The sequence below is a fragment of the Bombus pyrosoma genome, linkage group LG11, assembly GCF_014825855.1.
Source record: "Bombus pyrosoma isolate SC7728 linkage group LG11, ASM1482585v1, whole genome shotgun sequence".
Lineage (NCBI taxonomy): Eukaryota > Metazoa > Arthropoda > Insecta > Hymenoptera > Apidae > Bombus > Bombus pyrosoma.
The window spans coordinates 8,109,719-8,129,950 of NC_057780.1; the positions used below are offsets into that span (position 1 = coordinate 8,109,719).

Here is a 20,232-nt window from a genome sequence, read left to right on the forward strand (position 1 = left end):
GTTACATATATATATTATACAACTATTATATAATTAGATGTGAGAGCCTTAATGAAAATACATTTCTTTTTTACAATTATAATAATAATTATTAAACATTTTATATTACGTATGTACGTACTCTCATCTATCATTTGCGTTACGATATTTTCGGAATATGCTACTTCTTCTACGACCTCTTGGTGTAACAATAACTTTCTATAAAAAATGTAATTTAATATTTACATAATCTATGTAAAAAATTTTTATTTATTATATTATTAAATGTAAGAAACAAGAAGTATGAAAGTAATAAATTATTTTTAAACGATATGAATAACTTACCTCGTCTTGACCTCGTGGGAGGAATAAACTTCTCAGTGTTCGTGGTGTAGTCGTTGCCCTCTCTTTGCCGTTTCTCTCTCTTAATATTCTTGAATTTGGGCTTCTTAGTTCATTACCCTTCGATTTTGAAGTATATGTTAGAAATAAATCTTCAGGTCAAATGATACAAATATATTTATATACAAATATACTAGTATCATTCATTACACTTACCTGTATTGATAATCTTCCTCCGTTTTTACTAGGAGTTGGAGGCCCAGGCTTTTTATATGATGTCTGCAAAATAAATATTAAAATGTGTATAATGTGACGCGAATAACGGGAGTTTTAAAAATAATGTTATGCCCTAAAAATTCATTATTTGTTTGTAAAATTATCTTAGGTACATACCTGAGTTCTATCCTTTTTCTTAGCTTTTTGTTCAGGAAGCAAACTTTGACTCAAACTATCATTAAATATATCATCTGGAACTGAACCTGCCTATGATTGAATTAAAAACAATAAAATATATACATCTTTATATATGTATACAAGTAAAATTAATATAGCAATGAATCCGGAATTGCAATTATATAAATATAAATGTAATGATAAATGTATTATATATAAATTACTTACTTTAATCTCTTCTTCTGTAAATGGTAGAGGATGAAATTGCATTTCAGCAGGATAAGATGACTTTAAATGAGGTTTGCAAAGAGCATTTCTTTTTTTCAAAATAGATAATCTATCTGCATCAATGATATACGAAGAATTACCATCTTTCATGTCAGCTAATAATTTGAATTTATATAATTAATGGTTTTAATTATTTCAAATTAGTTTTACTTAATAAATTATTTTTAATTTACCTAAATAAATATTATCAAGTACTTCTCCTTCTTCATCCTCTGCATTAAATGCATTGCCCATTGTTTGTATACTCTTAATACTACATCTTTTTTCGTATGTTGTTCTTTCTTGTACTACTGAAATTTTATGTAAAACATCTTCTTTAGTTTCTCCTAATAAGTATTTTTTCTCACATCTGAAAAAGAAAAGATTTGAACAATATCTGCTAGGATATCTAAAAATAGATAGATCTGCAAATATCTAAAAGGATGAAGTAATTTTTAATCATTATTTATTATTATAAAACCAGTCTTACTTAGGATTTTTATGTTCCACTAAAGAAACTATATTTTGATCTAAATTTTGATATTTAGTTTTTAATTCAATTAATTCCTTCTGTAATTTTTCCTTTTCTTGTTTTTCACTTAACAGTCTCTCTCCAACATTCCAAAGCTGTGAACTTAAGTTAGCAACATGTGACTTATATTTACTTAATTCATCTGCCTGTTTACGACATTGTAGTTCCATTTTTCTTTGTAATGACTCTAATTTTTCTTGTACACATTGTTCTTGTTCTCTATTTAGCTTCGTTATTTGTTCATTATATAGCATTTTCTGTAATATTTGTTACAAAAATAAGTAAGCTACGAGAAGGCAATATGTACAAATATCAATATACCTACCATGTTTTGTTTAATTTCATCTATTTTAACTTTATATTTATCATGAATATCTTTTAGTTGAATATCAATATCTTCTTTCTTTGATTGCTTGCTTAACTCATTCCTTTCTTCTTGCAGTTTTAAATTCTGCTCTTTTAATTGTGTTACTTCTTTCTTTAAGTTTTCTGTCTCTTTTAATGATGTTTTCATTTCTTGCATCTTAATACTAAGTTCACCAATATCGTCTTTTAATCTTACATTGTTTGTGTGTGCACAATTTAATTTACTTTCTAAGTTATTCTTAGCTTCTGTCAGTTCATTAATTTGGAATCGTAACTTTTTCTCTGACTCAGATTGGAATTTTGTTTCATCACATTTAAAATCATTTTCAAAAGAAATAATCAATTTTGAAAAATCATCTATTTCATTCTGCAATTGAGTAATGTTTTCTTGTAATATTTTATTTTTATCTAATTCTGCTTCAATAATTGTTTTCTGGTCAAAAAAGATATCTGAAGAAATATCTAATATCTGTTCACTTTCTTCTTTTAAGGAAATATCTTTTATCTTTTGTTCAAACCATAAAAATTGGTCCCATAAGATATTCTGTAAGGGTTTTATATTTTGAAAATGATGAATATGATACTTAAGTAATGTATTTTCTAAATATGTTTGTTTGCTTTGTATATGCTTTAATTCATCACACACAGATTTATCTATCATGAGAACGCTATAGGAACTTGTTAATAAATTGTCCCATTTTTGTTTTAATGTATTTAAAGATGTATCTAAATTTTCTCTTGACTTTATAATATTATTTAAATAATCTTTTAATGATTCCTTATATTTGATAAGAGTATTTATTCGTTTTATACGGTCTTCTTGTAAATTATTTAGTTCTTGTATCTTAATTTCCAACAATTTTATTTCTTCACATTTTGTAATATAGTTATCTACCATTATTGTTTGATTTTTTATAGTTTTATTTAAGTTTGTATTTTCATTTGAAAGTTGTAAAATTAATTCACGTGATGCCTGTATTTCATTAATGGACTCCTTTAAAGTTCTTAAAATATTTTTATTTGTATCATCATTATTTATGTCTTGTACATTATCCGTAGTATTAATATAAAAATTTTCATTCTTAGTAACTTCTGCAATTGTAAATTTTAAGCCATTTGCTGAATGTTGTAATTCTTCACAAATTTGTATAACTTCTAATCTTTTTGTATCTTCAATTTTACAATATTCCCTATTTTTATTAAGTTCGTCCTTTTCTTTCTTTAGTATTTGTTGTAATTCTTCTATAATTTTGTTTTGTTTATAAGACTCTGTTTGTAATTTAAAATTTGTATTTTGCAAATTCTGACATAATAATTTTTGGTCTTCAAGTTGTTTACAAAGTACTCTTTTGGATTCATTAAATTCTTCTTGTAATTCTTCTAATTGTAAACATTTTTCCTTTAAAGCTTTCTCTTGAGTTTTTAAAACTGCATCTTGATTCGTTCTTACTTCCTGTAAATTTATAATTACTTCTTTCAGTTTAACTTCAGAAGCAATTGTTTCTTTTGATAATTTTTCAAATTTATTTTCCACAAGTTCCAATGTTTCCTGTTTTAATTTTACTTCTATATTTAGTTTATCTAAGTGACACTGTTTTTCCAATAGTTTTGTTTCCAGTTCTTTTATAAAATTTTTCATCTTAATTTCTCCTTCTGTTTGTAAATGCATTATATGATCTTTTTCTAACTTTAAGGAAGTAATTTCATCAATTAGATTTCCTATTTTTTTGTCTTTAAATTTGGATTCATCTAACATATTACATACTTCTTGCTGAGATTTTTCAAATTTATCATTTACATTATTTAAATCCAGTAGAATTTTGTTATTCTCAGATTTAAGATCTTTATGTTGTTTCTGAAATACTTCTTGTACCTCTTCAAATTTTTCCAATTTTTGTGTAAACTCTGTTAATTTTTGTTTAGTACAAATTAATTCTGTCTCCAAATGATTTGTTATTTCCTTATTTTTTATTAAATCATTTTCTAACATAACATTAAAACTTATACTATCTTCTAACTTCTTTTTATTATCTGTAAGTTCATCTTTCAGTTGGTACTTGGAAAGCTGTTCTTTCATGTAATTAGTACATAATATTTTATAAGCATTTAAAATACTTTTAGTAGTTTCTTCATTATATTTTTTATACCCATTTATCTGATTTAATATATCTTTTTTCATTAAATAAAATTCTGATTCAAAAGTTCGAATATTTTTCTTTAATGTTTCTATATACATAGAAGAAGCTTGTAAGAGTGCATCCTTTTTATTTATTTTTTCTTCATATACATATATGACTTTTTCTAAAGTTTGTTTTTGGAGTTCAATTTGTTTTAAATACGAAATTTCTTCAGAATATTTTCCTGTAACATTAGTAAGCTCGTTAATTTTGGTTGTACTTTCTGCGACAGTTTTTCTTAATTTTGATATCTCTGTAGTATTCTGTTCATCCTTTTGTTCTAATTTAGATATTTGTAATTGAAAATTTTCAAGTTCTAATTTAGCTTCATTCATGTTATTACTTAGTGATTCCAATTCTAGTTGCTTCAAAATATACTTCTGATTAAAATTATATAATATTATTCGTAAATATTCTATTAGTTCCGTAGTTGTTTTGTTGTCCAATTTATCTTCTACACGATCAGTTTCTAAATTATGTAATATAATCTCTTTCAAATTTGTATTATATAGATCAAGAGAAGTTTTATATGAATTATTTTGATCTTTGAAATCTTGAATACATTTAAGATTTTCAGATATTTGTGCTTTAACTTCAGTAAGCTCAGTGTTTAATTTAACATTATTTATATTTTCTTTGTTTAAAGATTCTTCCAAATCTTTAATTTTTCCTAACAGAGAATTCTTTTCAGTAATTAATACACCTTTGGATTTTTCAACGACTGACAAAGATTCTTTTTGAGTAGAATATAACATTTCTAAATTTTTATTTTGTTTTATTAGAGATTCTTTCTCTTGTTGTAAGATTTCAATTTGTTTAGTCGATTCATTTATAATTACATTTAATTTAGTTTCTGTACTTTGTAATATTTGCCTCTCTTTCTTTAAAAGTTGTGTTGTACTTTCATACTCTTGATTTGCAGATTTCAATTTTTCATTTACAACATCAAGTTGTGTCTTTAGTAAAGCAGATTCTTCTTTCGCTTCTTGTAATTGAATATCAATTACAGAACTTAAAACTTCACTGGTATTTAAAGATGCTGCAGATGAATTTAAGGGTACTATATCATCAACTTCAAAACTTTGTTCTTCAATTGTAGTTTTTCTAAGTTCTTTTAAATGAGTACGCAACTCTTCATTGGTCTTTTTTAAATTTAATAGTTCCCTATCCTTAATTTCTCCCTGAATCTGCAGGTTTTCTAAAGACTTTTCACAATTTTCTACTTTGTCTCTAAAATATATATATTGCATCTGTATAGATGTTAATTTTTTTGTCAATGTGTCAGCATCTGCTTCAAGTTTATCTATGTTACATTGCTTCTGCAATAGCTGATCTTCTAAATGATCTATTTCCTTCCTGTAATATTGCTCATAATCTATTGTGTCCTTATTCTTTTTGCAAGATTGTGGAGTAGTTGGTTTCACTTTTTCTTCTCTTAAAACTTTTATTTCTGCAGTCTTTTCCTGTAATTTCTTCTGTAGACTTTGTATTTTGTTTTGTTGAATTCGTATATCTTCCTGTAAATCAATTTTCTCAAACCTCTCTACTTCTAATTCACTTTTCAACATTCTTAATTCCCTATTTCTGTCATTCAATAACTTATGACTTTGAGCAGACCATGTTACAGGAGAATCAAAAAAGTTCTTAAGAGCTTTTCCTTTAGGCGTGACAGGTATTTTTGATGCATCATTCTCTATTCTAGCAATTATTTCTTTTAATGTTTCTTTGTTTATGTCTTTCTTATATGGGATAGTCATTTCAAGAAATGATTTAATCTTAAGTTGAGTTTCATGTTGCAAATTAAGGCACATTTGATGATGAAATGATGGTTCTTGAGGTACAAGCAATAAAAATAAAGATGCAATATAAATGTGTTCCATTTCCCCCAAATTTTTATCATCAAATTTATATTTTGGATATTCATCTGTAAAAACGATATAAAAAGCATATAATATACTCCTATAAAATAATTATATAATACAGGAAATACTTATCACATATTTACATACCTTGTAAGTATTTTACTATAATATTCTCTGTGTCTGTACAATCTTTAGTACCAGCCCATGAACTATAAAGCAAAATATGTTTGACAAGAATAAATATATTCTAATAGAATGAATATTATGAATGCATATTATTTACATTAAAAAAGAAATTCATTAAATATTTCATTAAAGATTTAAATGTAAATATATAAAAAATTACTTACAATGATTTTATTAATTTCTTGTAAACCTTCCCATTATCTAATTCTTTCAAGTCTTTAACATTTGTTTCTGATATACCCAAACAATTTAGCTAAAAAAATATGAATTTTTGTTAGAATAAATTATAATGTAAATATTTACATTGCACTCACATTGTTTATAAGTAAACACTTCCAAATATTTTATAAATATAACCAAAATATTTATTATTTAATAAGTATTTTATTATATTTTAATTATATATATGTATATTAATATTTATTAATGAATATCTGTAATAGTGTAACAAAAACTAAAATTTAATTTGTTCGTCTTAATTAAATAATTGTATTACAATATAATTTGTAATAATTCATTGAAATATTAGTTATTGGTTGTTTATAAATTTCTTTTTATATGGCATTAATACTAACCCATTCCAATAAAACTCCGATCCATAGTTTCATGATATAAAAAAGGCAATTACTTATTTACGCTTGTAAAAATAATAATAGTTAGAACTTATACGCTCCTTCGACGTATACTTTTAACGTTCCATTGAAGGTACGTTTAATTTCAAATATTTACTGCTTGCTTCACTTTGCAGGTTAGGCTGCCTATTTATGTTATTATAAAAATATCCCTACATACTGCATATATATTTACTTAAAGTCCCTAAACGTGTTAAATTTTTGCTATTTTTTAATGAACAATACAAAGTTTATAAAAGTTAACAATGTAAAATGTCTATAAAATAAGTTAATCATTTCTAATTTTAATTTTTCGCTCTTGTAAATATGTGTAAATATGAATGTAGACTTGTATATACACATTATCTTATTAAAATATAAGTAGTCAATTTATGTTATAAACTTGTTTGCAGTAATTTATAGCTGAAAGGTACAGATTATAATGTAATTGTTTGTTGATGTTTAATTATCTTTTTCTGTCAGTAAGTAATAAATGATTTTTTAATATTTTTTATAAATAAATTATTGATATATAATATAATTGTGCTATTTTCAAAAAATTGTAAGATATGAATAGATAAAGATAATATGTATACAAGAAAATATTCATATTTATTATAGATTTTATGCATATATTGTTTAAATAACGAAAAATAATGATAAACATTCATTATTACAATAAGAATTTAAGTTTTTATATTTATATATCTTTATTAACTTTCTCTTAGCTTTCTTATCTTATCAAAATCATTATTTAACATCTGTATGTTCTATAATTCTCATATTATTAATTCATTAAATTATATTAAACCATGTATTTATATATGTAGAGGTTTATGTGTAGAGGACGTAAGGTTTAAAGGACGAGATTGTTCGTTGTTGAAACCATCGAATATATTTAAAATAATAAATTAAGGTACAGCCTATAATCGCTGAGTCGTTAATACAAAGTATAAATCGCAAGTTAAAATTGCGGATGAATACTCGATAAATGATCGTTATGTAACTCGGTAGATCGTTCGTTGATACTCGTAGATACTGTTAGATACTCGGTATGTACTCTCATGTTCGCGATCGTGTCCGTTTACTTATACCGGTCGGGGGAGAGCCGAAAAATTTGAATTCGAATTTGCTTGACAGTTGCACGTAACGGCGTTGTTGTTTTGTAACGGCGTTGTTGTTTTGTAACGGCGTTGTTGTTTTGTAACGTCGTTGTAACGATGTTGTTTTGCCCGGAGTTTATTTATTATTGTATTATGTGTATCCTAACGATTTTGATACTCCGAGGCAAAACAACAACATGATTTACATTGTCTTCTGACTTATGTGCCGCTATATATATATATAAATTTATGAATTTCTTGCTTTTAGTGGCATGACTAATTTGATATTTGGAGTTGGTATAGGATTGTTTCTTATTTTAATTCTTTGGGCTTTGGCTCTATTAGTATTTATTATTTCTTTAAAAATTGAAAAGAAAATTGGTACTCTTGCTATACTTATAGTTAGTATATGCACAATCGTTTTACTTATATTGCCAAGGGCATCAGAGAAATCTAATACCAGTGACAAAAAGGTAAATAATTATTTTAATATGAAGTTTTAATATTTATTTATATTAGATACATAATTTGTTACAGATATATGATCATCTGTTCATCTGGCGTATCTTATTACTAATATTATTAGTAATATCATCTATTATTAGTTTAGTGGGATATGTAAAATTTGAGATAACAAAATCTATCAGACCAGTTCGAATAACTAATTGGATCTTTTAAAAACCTGTAGTAAGTATTATTCCTTTGTTATAATTATTATAGTAATGATATTCAGTTAAAGTAAGTTTAAAAGTACATTATTAATTGTTTCCATTTCTATGAATTTTCAGAATTTACTAATAAAACAGAAGTGGTTCTTACTAACTATATAAGATAATTGGAAAAGACTAGTTTAGCCTGATCTTTTTATATTTAATATCTTTGCTTAGTTTGTAATATAGTAACATTTAAAAAATTATAAAATGTTGCGTAACATTACTAAGCTTTCATCAGCTCTAGTGAGACCTGTTTCTTCGTCATGCCAGAAGAATAAGCAATTTGAAATAAATAATAATAATGAATTTGTTAGCAAGGTAATGAACAGTTCAGTACCAGTCATTGTAAATTTTCATGCTGACTGGTGTCATCCTTGTAAAATACTTACCCCTAAATTAATAGAACTCATAGGACCAATGGATAAAGTGAATCTTGCTATTGTAAATTTGGAATCAAATCCACAATTAGTACATATTTTTGAAGTAAAGGCTGTGCCAGCTATTATAGCAATTTCAAACGGATTAGTAGTTGATAAATTTGTAGGTTTATCTGACTTAGATGTCATAGAAGATTTAATACAAAAACTTACGAATACACCAATAAATTCTGAAAATGATGAGGGAAAAATGTAATATGCATCTAATGTATTATATAAAATTATTAAAATAAATAATTTAATACATTTTTTTAGTTTGAATTGAACTATGTAATTTTGTTTCATTGGACAATAATATTATGTGACGTTGGGGTAAAAATATGAAATAGTAATTTAAAAAAAGATAACATTTTTATTTTTTTATTTATAATTTTTATAATATCTTGTGTTAATTATTTTACAAACACTTAGTAATTTGTTATATATATATCAATAATATTATAACATGGTTATAAAATGATTTTTGACCTGATTGTGTATTACATACAATATGCTATATTAATTAATATTAATGGCCTTTTTTAGTCTACCATTTTGTGACATTAACTGTACTTATTGATCTAATCGTAGTTTAAAACTGAAGTATATTTCAAGGAACTTACTTTCTTTGTATAATCGCTATCGCTATTTGTATATCTCTTAATGGAATACAGTTAACGTGATTTATTTCAATAAAATTCGTTTAAAGCACGTTATACAATAAAGTTAACAATGGTATTAAATAATGAATGCAAATCTAAGATGATAAAGCATAAGTAATGCAAGGATTTAAAACAAACTGTTATTTAGTTTTACTTCTAATTTTATATTTATTTTTAATTTTGAAACAATTCTGTACAATCTATGTATGAAATTACTGTTAATTACAGATAGTAGGCCAAAGATTTAATAAAAAACACTTAATCCATGTATTCCCTGGTAGATTTTTTTGTCCCTTGGCAGCAAGCGATACATAAATGTGTACCAACAATTAAAAGACTAGCTAAAATTTTTGTATCAGTCAGATGCTTTCAAAAAACACCATAATAAGGCAATGCTGTGATTCCTTGGTTACTTGCAAAACTTTTTATCTTTTGTGTTAAACATACTTAAACCTTTTCCTATTTTTTTTTTTTTTTTTTTTTTTTTTAAGCAAAAGAATACTTTGTACTTTTGCAAGCAACCCTATCATTCTTATTAGTTTAGTAATCAGTATATATTTTAATATGTACAAAATTAGGTGAAAACTTTCAATGAATCACTTTCGTAAGAGAAGAAATGATAATAAATTTATTTTTCTTCTCCGGATAAATATTGTGGTGTATTTGTCCGTAATAATATTTATTATGATATTTGGTTTTGTTTGGCTTTATTATTATTAATTATTATTCCCAATGAAAATTATAAGAGGCATATATCAAATATAAATACACCATCATAGTTATCCAGATTATTATACAATAAAGATATACAAGTGAAAGATTGTGGAGTTACATTTAACACTACTATTAATGCACCGATATGTTTTGTAGAGGCAATCTCATGGCCCCACAAAATTACACATTCAGTAAATACATTTGGACGCTTTAATCTTGCAGAAATGTTACGCATATATATATTTACAACTTATATATCAAATAGTTTAAAAAAAATGTAACAAAATGTAGAAAAACACGAATGATATATACAAATTTCTTCTGATGTTACTTGTTGTTATTGAGCATATTCGATACTAGTAATATAGAAATACGTTTTTCATTTTTTAATAAATAATATAATTTGTAATAACTTTTATTCTTACATTCTAATTTACTCTTAGAGATTCGTTATAAATCGTATTATTATAACTTCAAAATAAAGATACTGTTCATTAAATAATATTGTTAAAAGTTCTAACAATTGCAATTATTGGGTTTATCTTTTTTAATTTTACCTTAGATTATTGGTAATTAAAATAATAACTTTGCAAATTGAAGGTTTATGATTTCATTTTATAAAATTATTAACAATGATATAAAATAGAACGCAAATATAGCAAAATTAATATTTGAATATATTCAATATTATTACATTTTATACTAACAAAAATAATAGTTTAGCTAGTTAACAACAAGTAATATCTAGTTTTCATCGCTAGTAAATCATCTAATCATTATATAATACAGAATATAATACAACATGATACAATTTACTTTGCATTGAATAACTTGGCGATTGACATTAGTCTTCTTAGTAAATGTGTAAGAAGTAATAATTCTTTAATTACTATAGTAAATATTAACTGCTTTTTGTATAAGTTTTGTAAATTCATCTTTTCCGAGAATATTTTAAAAGAACTGTATCTATTGGGAAATCATTGCAATGAAAACAACACAGATACGAATGGTTAGAAAAGAGATAACGAGAAAATGGAAATTTTAGAAAAATCGTGTAATGAAGAGTATTCTGTAGCTATATGTATATGTATATGTATATGTGTTGTGACATACATGCGCTGGCGCACGAACGCATTCTCCCTTTCTCTCTTATATATTAGAATTAAGAAACTAGTGTTAAAATTCGTCGCTTTTCAGTATTTACAATTTCAAGAACAATCTTTCATCAAAAACCTTTGTATTTATTATTTTGTAACTGGAATGAATTCTTCATTTTTAATGCGTTCTTATCGGTATTTACGATGCATGACGTAGATTCAAAAAGTGACTGTATGAAAATCGCCTTAATGTATATTACTGCAGAAAATTAAAAATACTTCATCATACTTCTGCCCCCAAATCTTTTACACCTTGTTCCGCTATTGGAACATATTTATCATCAATTTTAACAAGTAAGATAACTTTATCTACGTGAGATCGCCGATTAGGATCACGATGATTCGGAGACCAACAATGAACAACGCATCCTTCCATACCTCTTTCAGGTACCCAATGCTGCCATCCAGATCTACCACCCTGTTGTCTCATTCTCTCATCTGGCCAAATTACGTCTATGCGGCGACCCAAATTAATAGCATCATACACTTGGTTAGGATCTATGATCTGATAACAGATAAATATACATAATTTTTGATGAACTAAAGAGAGCGATGTGTCTCAAAATAAATTTTGTTTTCTACTTACACGTACTCGTTGTAAGATTTCATCCTTTTCGGGTTTATTTATGAAACTCGTTTCACATTTCGTTTCAGTTTTAATATCACTATTGCTAAGAAGACCGGCTAAACTAGCAAGCGTCGAAGTTGTAGGTTTTCCAACCGAAGCCAAAGATCCTCTGTTTCCACCTAAAGATCCAGTGTTTGCTCTTCCTAAAGAACCACGTCCAGTCGATCCACCAATTTGACACCCAGAGTCTATGGATTGTGAACCGGATGTATTATGACCTGTTGATTGTCCATAACCTACATAAAAAATTTTATTTTTATATTGTAAAGTCATCAGTGTAGATGAAGTATGATGATTGGAAATACCTAAATGAATATTATATGTAGTCATTGCATACACTCCATCATTTCCAAAGCCTCCATCATCTTGAGATCCTGTCCCTCCTGATGAACAACCCTGACCACACCTTCTTCTGATTCTATAAATAATACTTGTAATAATAATAAACTTTATGAACTTTTCATTAATAAATTATGGTTTATATAATTATATGACGTAATAATAAGACATACCTTTGCCATAGTTTTAAGATATTGCTTTTAATTATATCGAGACTCAAAGGTCCACCGATTATGGAACATAATTGTTCATTAGTCTCTGCATAACTAGTTATTAATGGTGAAACGTAAATCGGGTACCCAATTGGTTGATCACAGGAACTATTTATGATGTTCCTAAGAGCTTGTTTAGCATTTTGTATAGAGCCTCGCTCAGGATTCCTATTTCTCAAGTAAACTAACTCTTGTTGCTGCCCAGCCCATAAGCCACGAACACATTCACGATTCATTTTAATCACCCGAAAACTTAAAAAGCGTTTGTTAAGCATTATCACCTTATATTCATCGATACCATCATCAAGTACATGTCTATAAATAGAAATAATGAATATTAATGATGTAATAAATTAACATTTTATAAATATCGCATTGTTAAAGTACCTGAGAGCTAAAAGACTGGGTGCACCATTTAAGACAGCATTTCTCCACAGTGGATCCGCTTCGTGACTAATCACGAGATTTTTATCATGGCTATCTATAGCTTCATAAAGAGCAGACGGTTCACCATACTGCTCTGGACTCATGAAATGATCTTGATGTAGCTTTAATGCCATTCTTACACCTTTTGCCACGACATTTCGTAATAAATCTACGTCATATAAAACCCATTCATCTCGAACAGATGTTATACGGAAATCTCCTGAATATATAAATGTACTTTTTAAACATTATTCTTAAATGTAATCAATTTTTTCATTATTTATTATAAAATAACGTACCTTTAAAAAGAGCATGTAATCCATATAAAAAAAATTCAACACTGGAAACCGTATTATGAGATAATGCTCCTAAAACACGTCTTCCCAAAAGGCTTAAAGCAAGACATAAAGATACCAATGACGAATTTCTTGATTTGTCTAATGTCTAAAACAGTTATAAATAAATAATGCTATACAAACGTTAATATAATATATATATATGTTTGAAAAACTACCTTGTCTTGTTTAGTAACACAATACTGTATCCAATCCAAATAAACATTACAGAAACTACTTCTTGTGATGCCGCATGTTCGGATATCGTAATCTTCATGAATGCTCAAGTTAAAAACTGGATCCAAATCAACGAAATTTTTGTCAAGCGTTATTTTTAGCGCGTCCGAAATATCAGAATTCTCCAACCAATATTTCAGTTTTGGTGATTTAACAGCATAGAAAACAATACTTTTGACATAGTAAGTAACTAGTACTTTACGAAATTCAAACACTTGGAGCATAGAAACTGCTGAATTATCTGAGATCGAGTATCCTTCTAAAACATATTTAGCACTTGCAACTTCCCAAGCTAACCAGCGTTGACTAAAAGCTGCGTTTACACTTAATACGTTTGAAAAATGACCCATTTCACAACAACAACAATTGTCATTATCTTCAATTCCTTCAGTGATTGCTTCTACCTAAAAATCAAAGCATTTTCAAATTTGAGTGTGTTTGTTATTTTTTTTGGAATTTTCAATATCTAAAATAATATATATATATACTTCTCTTTGCTGACAATATGTTCCCCTGAATTCAAGACCTCTTAATTGAAAGGTTACCAGACCGTTTCCTAATTGAACAATATGTACCAAGCAATTCAAGTAATCAGATGCTAGTAGAAAACAATCGCCTTGTTCCACATTTCCCCACCGACCAAGGGCAAGGTCTCCATACAGGCTATGTTGCAGGGATCTTGTTAATTGCTCATAGAAAATTGAATTCAAATTATTATCATCTGCTCCTATGTTTCGATCTAAATGCGAAGACATTCGGGTATTCGAGTGATCTACTCTTCTTGTCTTATAATCTCGTTCCCAAAATTTCACTGGACGTACATATGATGATATAAATATTGCACTGCCCAAAAGAGGATTTAAGGGAGTACTTAAAAGTGCAGAAATCCCTGCTTGTAGGAATAGCATAGCAGAATGCGGAACGGAGAAAGGTTGGGCAAATGCATGAAACGCACTACCCCAAGTAATTTGCCAAGGTGCAATATATGTGACTACAAATCGTATTTTCAACAGTAGTTCATAAACTTTTGCGAAAACTATTCCTGTGATAAAATAGTCCACCAAAAATGTTTCACTGAGATTTCGAAAATCTAATTTGAAGAACAGAACAGCAAAAATCAAAACCAAATAACGCGTTGATGGATCAGAGTATGCAGATCTTAAAGATTTTAATCCACACACAACTATAATCAATGCTCCCACACTTTCTCCAAACTTAGCTACAATTTTTGATGAACATTCTGTAAGTGCTCCCAAAAATACAACTGGATAGAGAACGTTCCTTTCTAAAAAGCACAGACAAACATATGCCTTTTCAAACCACATAATCTTCACAGGTTCACGAACTTCAAATTGTGCATATTCATGGCTACGTAATACTGGTCTTGATAAGCACAACCATGGCAATTGTTTTCGAAGTTGTGGTACAATGTAATGTAGCAAAAGTCCAAGGCAACTTGCAATACCCCATAAAACTGGATTCAGTTCTGGTTGTAAGACTGTAAACACAGTTGAACAATGGATTCCAAAAGATAGAGTACCTATCACTGCACAAACTATTAAATCATTTTTTAATCTTGCATTCACTGTTGCTTTTAATTTTTCAGGTAATGGATCTACCAATTCTGTATCTGACATTTGTTCAGTAAATTTAATTTTTACATGTTTTTTTCTTTCATAAATTCTAAGTTTTACTTCTTTGTATGTTGTAGGTACAGTATCTCTATGAGATGTATTCTCAATGATTTTAGCTTCCTTTTCTTCTGTATAAATTTCTGGAGGCCACAAATTTGTTTTAACAATGTCCCATATTACTGTAGGATCTGAAGATGATCTACTTAAATGGTAAGATATAGCGACTAATAAACCCGCAAAAATAGAGAATAAAATATGCTGTGAAGATTTAGGCTCTGTAAGTGCTCCGTAAGCAAATCCATACAATATAACAACAGTGACTATGCTGCGAGAGAGACAATATATTGAAGAAATTAAACTTGTGGTTGCATTTCCACCAAATAAATGGATATCTATATGTTCACAGAGATACATTAGAAAAGTATTAATTTGTGGAAGTAACCCAAAGGAAAATATAATAGGAAAGCATAAAAGAAAAATTAATAAAATATTACGAATCTGTAATAGAACATCATAATCAGTAATCCGTAAACCATATATTCGAAATTCAGATGCTTTAAAATTTCTCAAGGATTCATTAAAGATTAATATGAATCCTGAACACAATATATAATAAACAGGCCGAGAAAATACTATAATACGATTGAAGCCATGTATTGGGGAAGCTGCATCAGGCTGAACGGATTTTAATAATGAATATTGACAGCCAGCAGTTACAAAACAAAGCATGAAAGCAAATATATCTCGGTAAAATCCTTGCTGGAGCAATACGAGACCCAATCCCGCAACAGCAACTGCTAAAAACGTCGAAATAATAATCTCAAATATTGTCAAATTTCGATCTAATAAGGCCAACAAAAATAAACGATCGAATCGCACTTTGATATGCGGTAATTTGCCAATTTTCCATTTATAATAATATTGCTTGTCTTGTCTTGATTGTTTAGGTTTGGATTCAGATCCATCTAAGCCACCAATAAATCGATTCCAAGATAAACTTGTATTTATGTCACCCACTGCGCACGTCTGTAATGTTAAGGCAGGCCTATCTCGGCGATTTGAATCTGTTGGGTAAATATTCAAATTGAAATATCCCAATAAATTTCGTAATCTTTGATTTCTCTCTGTCATTGATTCTATACGTGATAATATGTCTTGATGGAACTGATCTCGTTCTAAGGTTTCGAGTTCATATTGAATAGAATTTCCATTATTTTGATGAATTTGATCACGTTCCGAAGTTTCCACTGGATTTGACGATAATGAATTTTGTGCTTTGGTTTGATTGCTTTCTGGGCTGGACAGAACAGGTGGTGTATCTATTATAACACTCAAGTCAGGAGAATTCAAAGATAAACTACTATAACTATTACTCAAAGAGTCTATTAATTCCCAATTCGCATCATAATGTAAATTTTGATTAAGTTGCTGACGTAATAATGTATTTAATAATTTATCGTTATTGTTAGAAGGAACTTGCGCAGCTGCAGCAACACCAGATCCTTTCTCATCGAAGGTGTAAGCTAGCCAGCGGCCGTTTTCATCTCGAAAATAAGGTACAGTTGCTTCTACAGCATCGTTATGATTAGCAACTAAATGACATTCTTCGTTTGATATCAATCCAAATAAAGCAGTAAGTGGAACGACGTTATCATCTCGATTCCGATCTCGTGGTACACGAGTCGATCGAATCGAACATTTCAAAGGAACACGTCTTTTTCGTGCCGTTCGAGTCTCTGAATTGCGACTTAATCTTAAATCTGAGACGGTGCTAGATTGACCTGGTAATTCTCGGCCAGATGTCAATAATGTAGCTAACAAGGAAGATGCAAGACTAAGTGTACTTAACTCGTTGTTTGAACCGCTAGTTTGCTCGAATCTATCAAATCTTCCATCTCTTCTTCTATCTTTTTCTCTTTTGACTTCTAATGTTCGTTTTAATTTCTGTCGGGTTTGTTCAGTAGTTGTAATATTATCATCTATAGCTTCTATTGCAGGTTTTGGACGGCTTTGTTTAGGTATTGCACCTTGATGACGTTTGTTATCTGTTTCTACTTGTGGAAGTAACATTCTTTTTGCCTCATTTTCCATATTCGATGAGTATGTTGTATACTCAAAAGGCATCATATTAGATGAACCAGAATCTGGTTCTTTACTATGTAATCCTGTGGAACAAAAATTTACGAATATTATTACTTTTTCTCGTAATTCTTTTAAAAATAAATACCCATTTGATATAAAAACTTAAAAGTTAGAATTTACCTTTATTTGTTCGCGATTCTATTGTGCAATCACCACCTTCAAATAATTGATCTATTCCAACTATACTTCCAACGTTTAAAGGATCATCTATATTTTTCGATTTATCTTGTTTATCTTTAAACAAGTTTTCTAAATCCGAGAATTCACGGCTGCTTTGGCTTGCATTACTGTATCTTCTTTTTACACCGGACTTTGGTTCTTCAATTAATGCATCACGAGAATTTGCAGAATCATTATCTACGCCACCATCTTCATTGCGTCTAAATATAAGGTCAAATTTAAGAAATTTATGGATTAATCGTTTAATATTTACTTTTATTATGTTTAATTTACCTTGAAAATCTATCTTCAAATCGGCTAGTACTAAGACTTCTGTCCCGATTAGAGGTAGTATTAGTTTCACAAGTCTTCCGAGTAAGTAATGGACTATAAGAATCCTGAAGGCTAAATCCTCCAGAACTTTCATTAGCAAACTGTTCATCACTTTGTTCTTCTATAGGATGTACTATTTCTGATCCATAACTAAGATATGGTAATAATTGTAATTGGTTTTTTTTTAATGTATTTTGAGGTAATACCTTTAAAATATATACAGCTTTTTAATATAATTTTTCATATAAACACATATATTACTACAACCATATTATCATATTGATACCTTTTTAGTATTAATTGTTTCAAGACTTTGCGGATGGAGAGGTAAATTATTGTCATCTGTAGTGTTTATATTTTTATTAGTAGCACCAATTGTTTCAAGACTTTGTGGATGAATAAGTTGTTGATGTGGCTTTTTTGTAATAACCTTGTAAACAAAGAAAGTATTTTAAATACATTACTTAATTATTCGTTTTTCCAAATAGAAAATTCCTTCATTTTTACCTCTAAAGATTGTGGATGTGAGGAAATTTTATTTTTTTCCGTATCTTCTTTTTTGGATATAATTTCTAAACTCTGTGGATGATCATTCATTAAATGTGTTTCCATTGGAATTGAGTTAGAATTGAGACGCCGAACACTTTGGTTTGATTTCCAGTAAGGATAATCATCTCCATGGTGTTCCAATTCTAACGAACTTGTTTGTTTTATTTGACTTTCAGAACCTGTTTTACCAAGACTACCCTGTTTGGAATGACGATTTCGTGAATCTTCAGATGCATGTCTGCATAATTTTCTTGAACCTTGTCGATCCTCTTCAGTAATTACAACACATTTCTGTCTTTTCAATCTTCTTTCTATATGTATTTGAAATTTCCCAAAAGAAATATTAATATGTATAAAAATAGGGTAATACTGCATTATAGAGGTTATATCATAAAAATTACAAAATTAATACCATTTATTATATTTCGAAAACATGGTTCATGATATTGTGCAGAACCTAATTCTGTTTCATGTATATTTATACTAGATACCATTGGTTTAGTTAACTGTTGTGCTTCTTCTGAACTTTCTGAGCTATTTTTTCTGTGAATTTCTACTTTCAAATCTATAGTTGAACTAGGCTTATCTCGATTATATTCAGATGTTATACTATCTGCATCTGCATTTTGCACATTTGACTCAATAAAAGAGTTACGTGATGAGCATTCTACAGGTGGTGTATCTGTTTTTCCTATGTGTAAAAATAATAAATTGATAGCAAAATTTTTAAAATATAATTGATATTGTTTTAAAAGTTAATTGTATCAAATTTAAAGATTAATTTTAACATGTAAATGGTAAAGTTAATAGATAGATTTAAAAAACAAAAGATATAGTCTATAATACCACTTAAGACTTGCAGTTCTATTCCATGATCTACTTGTTCTTGTGATTGTTCCCTGCATTTATTATGCACTGTGCGTCTTTTTTCACTTTCTGATCTTTGTTGGCTAATAGCTTGACCTGATTCTTCTAAACACTCAGTTGTATCATACATGCAATGAAGTGTATGGTTAACATACTTTATGGTACCAAAAAGTGCTCCAATTGAAGAACAATATGCTATCCAAACATATAACGTTGGTGGAAAATACTATAAAATAAAGAATTGTCATCTTCAAAGTTTATATAACAATTATATGGTATCTTTAAGCGTACAAATATGAAAAACTTATATACGTACATATGCATTTGTATACATATGATGTATGCATGTATGTGTACACAAATTAAAATTCATAAAGTCCAAATAACAAAACTCAACACATGTTATGTAAATCTACCCGCGGTTAATGTAAACACATACAGTTTATGTTATTTATTTAAAATGAATGACTTGCAACTAAAATTAATACACACATATAAATATACTTACAAGATATATAATAAACGGTAAGCAAAGTAAGAAAAGCCAAATGTACAAGTGAAATGTATTTGAAAAAACGTCGAGACGGGGATCGTAAAACCAGCCTCCTGTCAGGCTCGCCCAGACGCCTTGTCTTAAAATTTCCAGCATTTGAGAACCCATACCAATTGCAAAAGTGCTCCCTCACCATCTTCCCATCACTTGCTGTTTTACAGCTTTATTCGTAGTCTGTCTTTTCTATTTGAAAAATTGCGTGGCGAACAATAAGGCGATACATTTTATCTTAGCTTCTTAATCAATGGATTTCGCGCACACGACTTACTGACTTTGCAGCCATCTTCACATCTCAGATGATTTTGAACATGAACAATATGATTTCATATATGATCAAG

At 28.3% G+C, this 20,232-nt stretch overlaps 4 protein-coding genes across 6 annotated transcripts; 2 read left to right on the forward strand and 2 right to left on the reverse strand.

Moving 5' to 3' along the window:
• Positions 1-74: 74 nt before the first annotated feature.
• Positions 75-6,905, reverse strand: LOC122572829 (interaptin-like). The gene is made up of 11 exons (XM_043738353.1): positions 6,680-6,905; positions 6,269-6,357; positions 6,066-6,127; positions 1,839-5,980; positions 1,472-1,770; positions 1,176-1,351; positions 943-1,097; positions 715-804; positions 538-600; positions 325-441; positions 75-198 (listed from the first exon to the last, which is right to left on the reverse strand). The coding sequence occupies exons 1-11, from the start codon at positions 6,710-6,712 to the stop codon at positions 124-126; spliced, it is 5,301 nt and encodes a 1,766-aa protein (XP_043594288.1). The 5' UTR covers positions 6,713-6,905; the 3' UTR covers positions 75-123.
• A 732-nt stretch (positions 6,906-7,637) lies between these two features.
• LOC122572837 (transmembrane protein 218-like) lies at positions 7,638-8,681 on the forward strand. Of its 2 annotated transcripts, none has more exons than XM_043738367.1 (3): positions 7,638-8,291; positions 8,338-8,505; positions 8,607-8,681. In XM_043738367.1, the coding sequence occupies exons 1-2, from the start codon at positions 8,091-8,093 to the stop codon at positions 8,494-8,496; spliced, it is 360 nt and encodes a 119-aa protein (XP_043594302.1). In that variant the 5' UTR covers positions 7,638-8,090; the 3' UTR covers positions 8,497-8,505; positions 8,607-8,681. The 2 variants fall into 2 exon arrangements, with proteins under 2 accessions (XP_043594302.1, XP_043594303.1); XM_043738368.1 differs by having other exon boundaries at positions 7,645-8,291; positions 8,356-8,505.
• On the forward strand, positions 8,611-9,879 carry LOC122572836 (thioredoxin, mitochondrial). The gene has a single exon (XM_043738366.1). It carries the CDS (start codon positions 8,739-8,741, stop codon positions 9,162-9,164), a length of 426 nt encoding a protein of 141 aa, XP_043594301.1. The 5' UTR covers positions 8,611-8,738; the 3' UTR covers positions 9,165-9,879.
• Positions 9,880-10,918: 1,039 nt separating this feature from the next.
• On the reverse strand, positions 10,919-20,164 carry LOC122572838 (pecanex-like protein 1). 2 transcript variants are annotated; one of them, XM_043738369.1, is made up of 15 exons: positions 19,850-20,164; positions 19,321-19,567; positions 18,887-19,165; positions 18,433-18,785; positions 18,212-18,355; positions 17,887-18,131; positions 17,554-17,813; positions 14,146-17,456; positions 13,600-14,061; positions 13,385-13,529; positions 13,047-13,305; positions 12,621-12,974; positions 12,414-12,538; positions 12,067-12,344; positions 10,919-11,985 (listed from the first exon to the last, which is right to left on the reverse strand). In XM_043738369.1, the coding sequence occupies exons 1-15, from the start codon at positions 20,000-20,002 to the stop codon at positions 11,704-11,706; spliced, it is 6,897 nt and encodes a 2,298-aa protein (XP_043594304.1). In that variant the 5' UTR covers positions 20,003-20,164; the 3' UTR covers positions 10,919-11,703. The 2 variants fall into 2 exon arrangements, with proteins under 2 accessions (XP_043594304.1, XP_043594305.1); XM_043738370.1 differs by having other exon boundaries at positions 12,414-12,526; positions 19,850-20,163.
• Between the last annotated feature and the right edge of the window lie 68 nt (positions 20,165-20,232).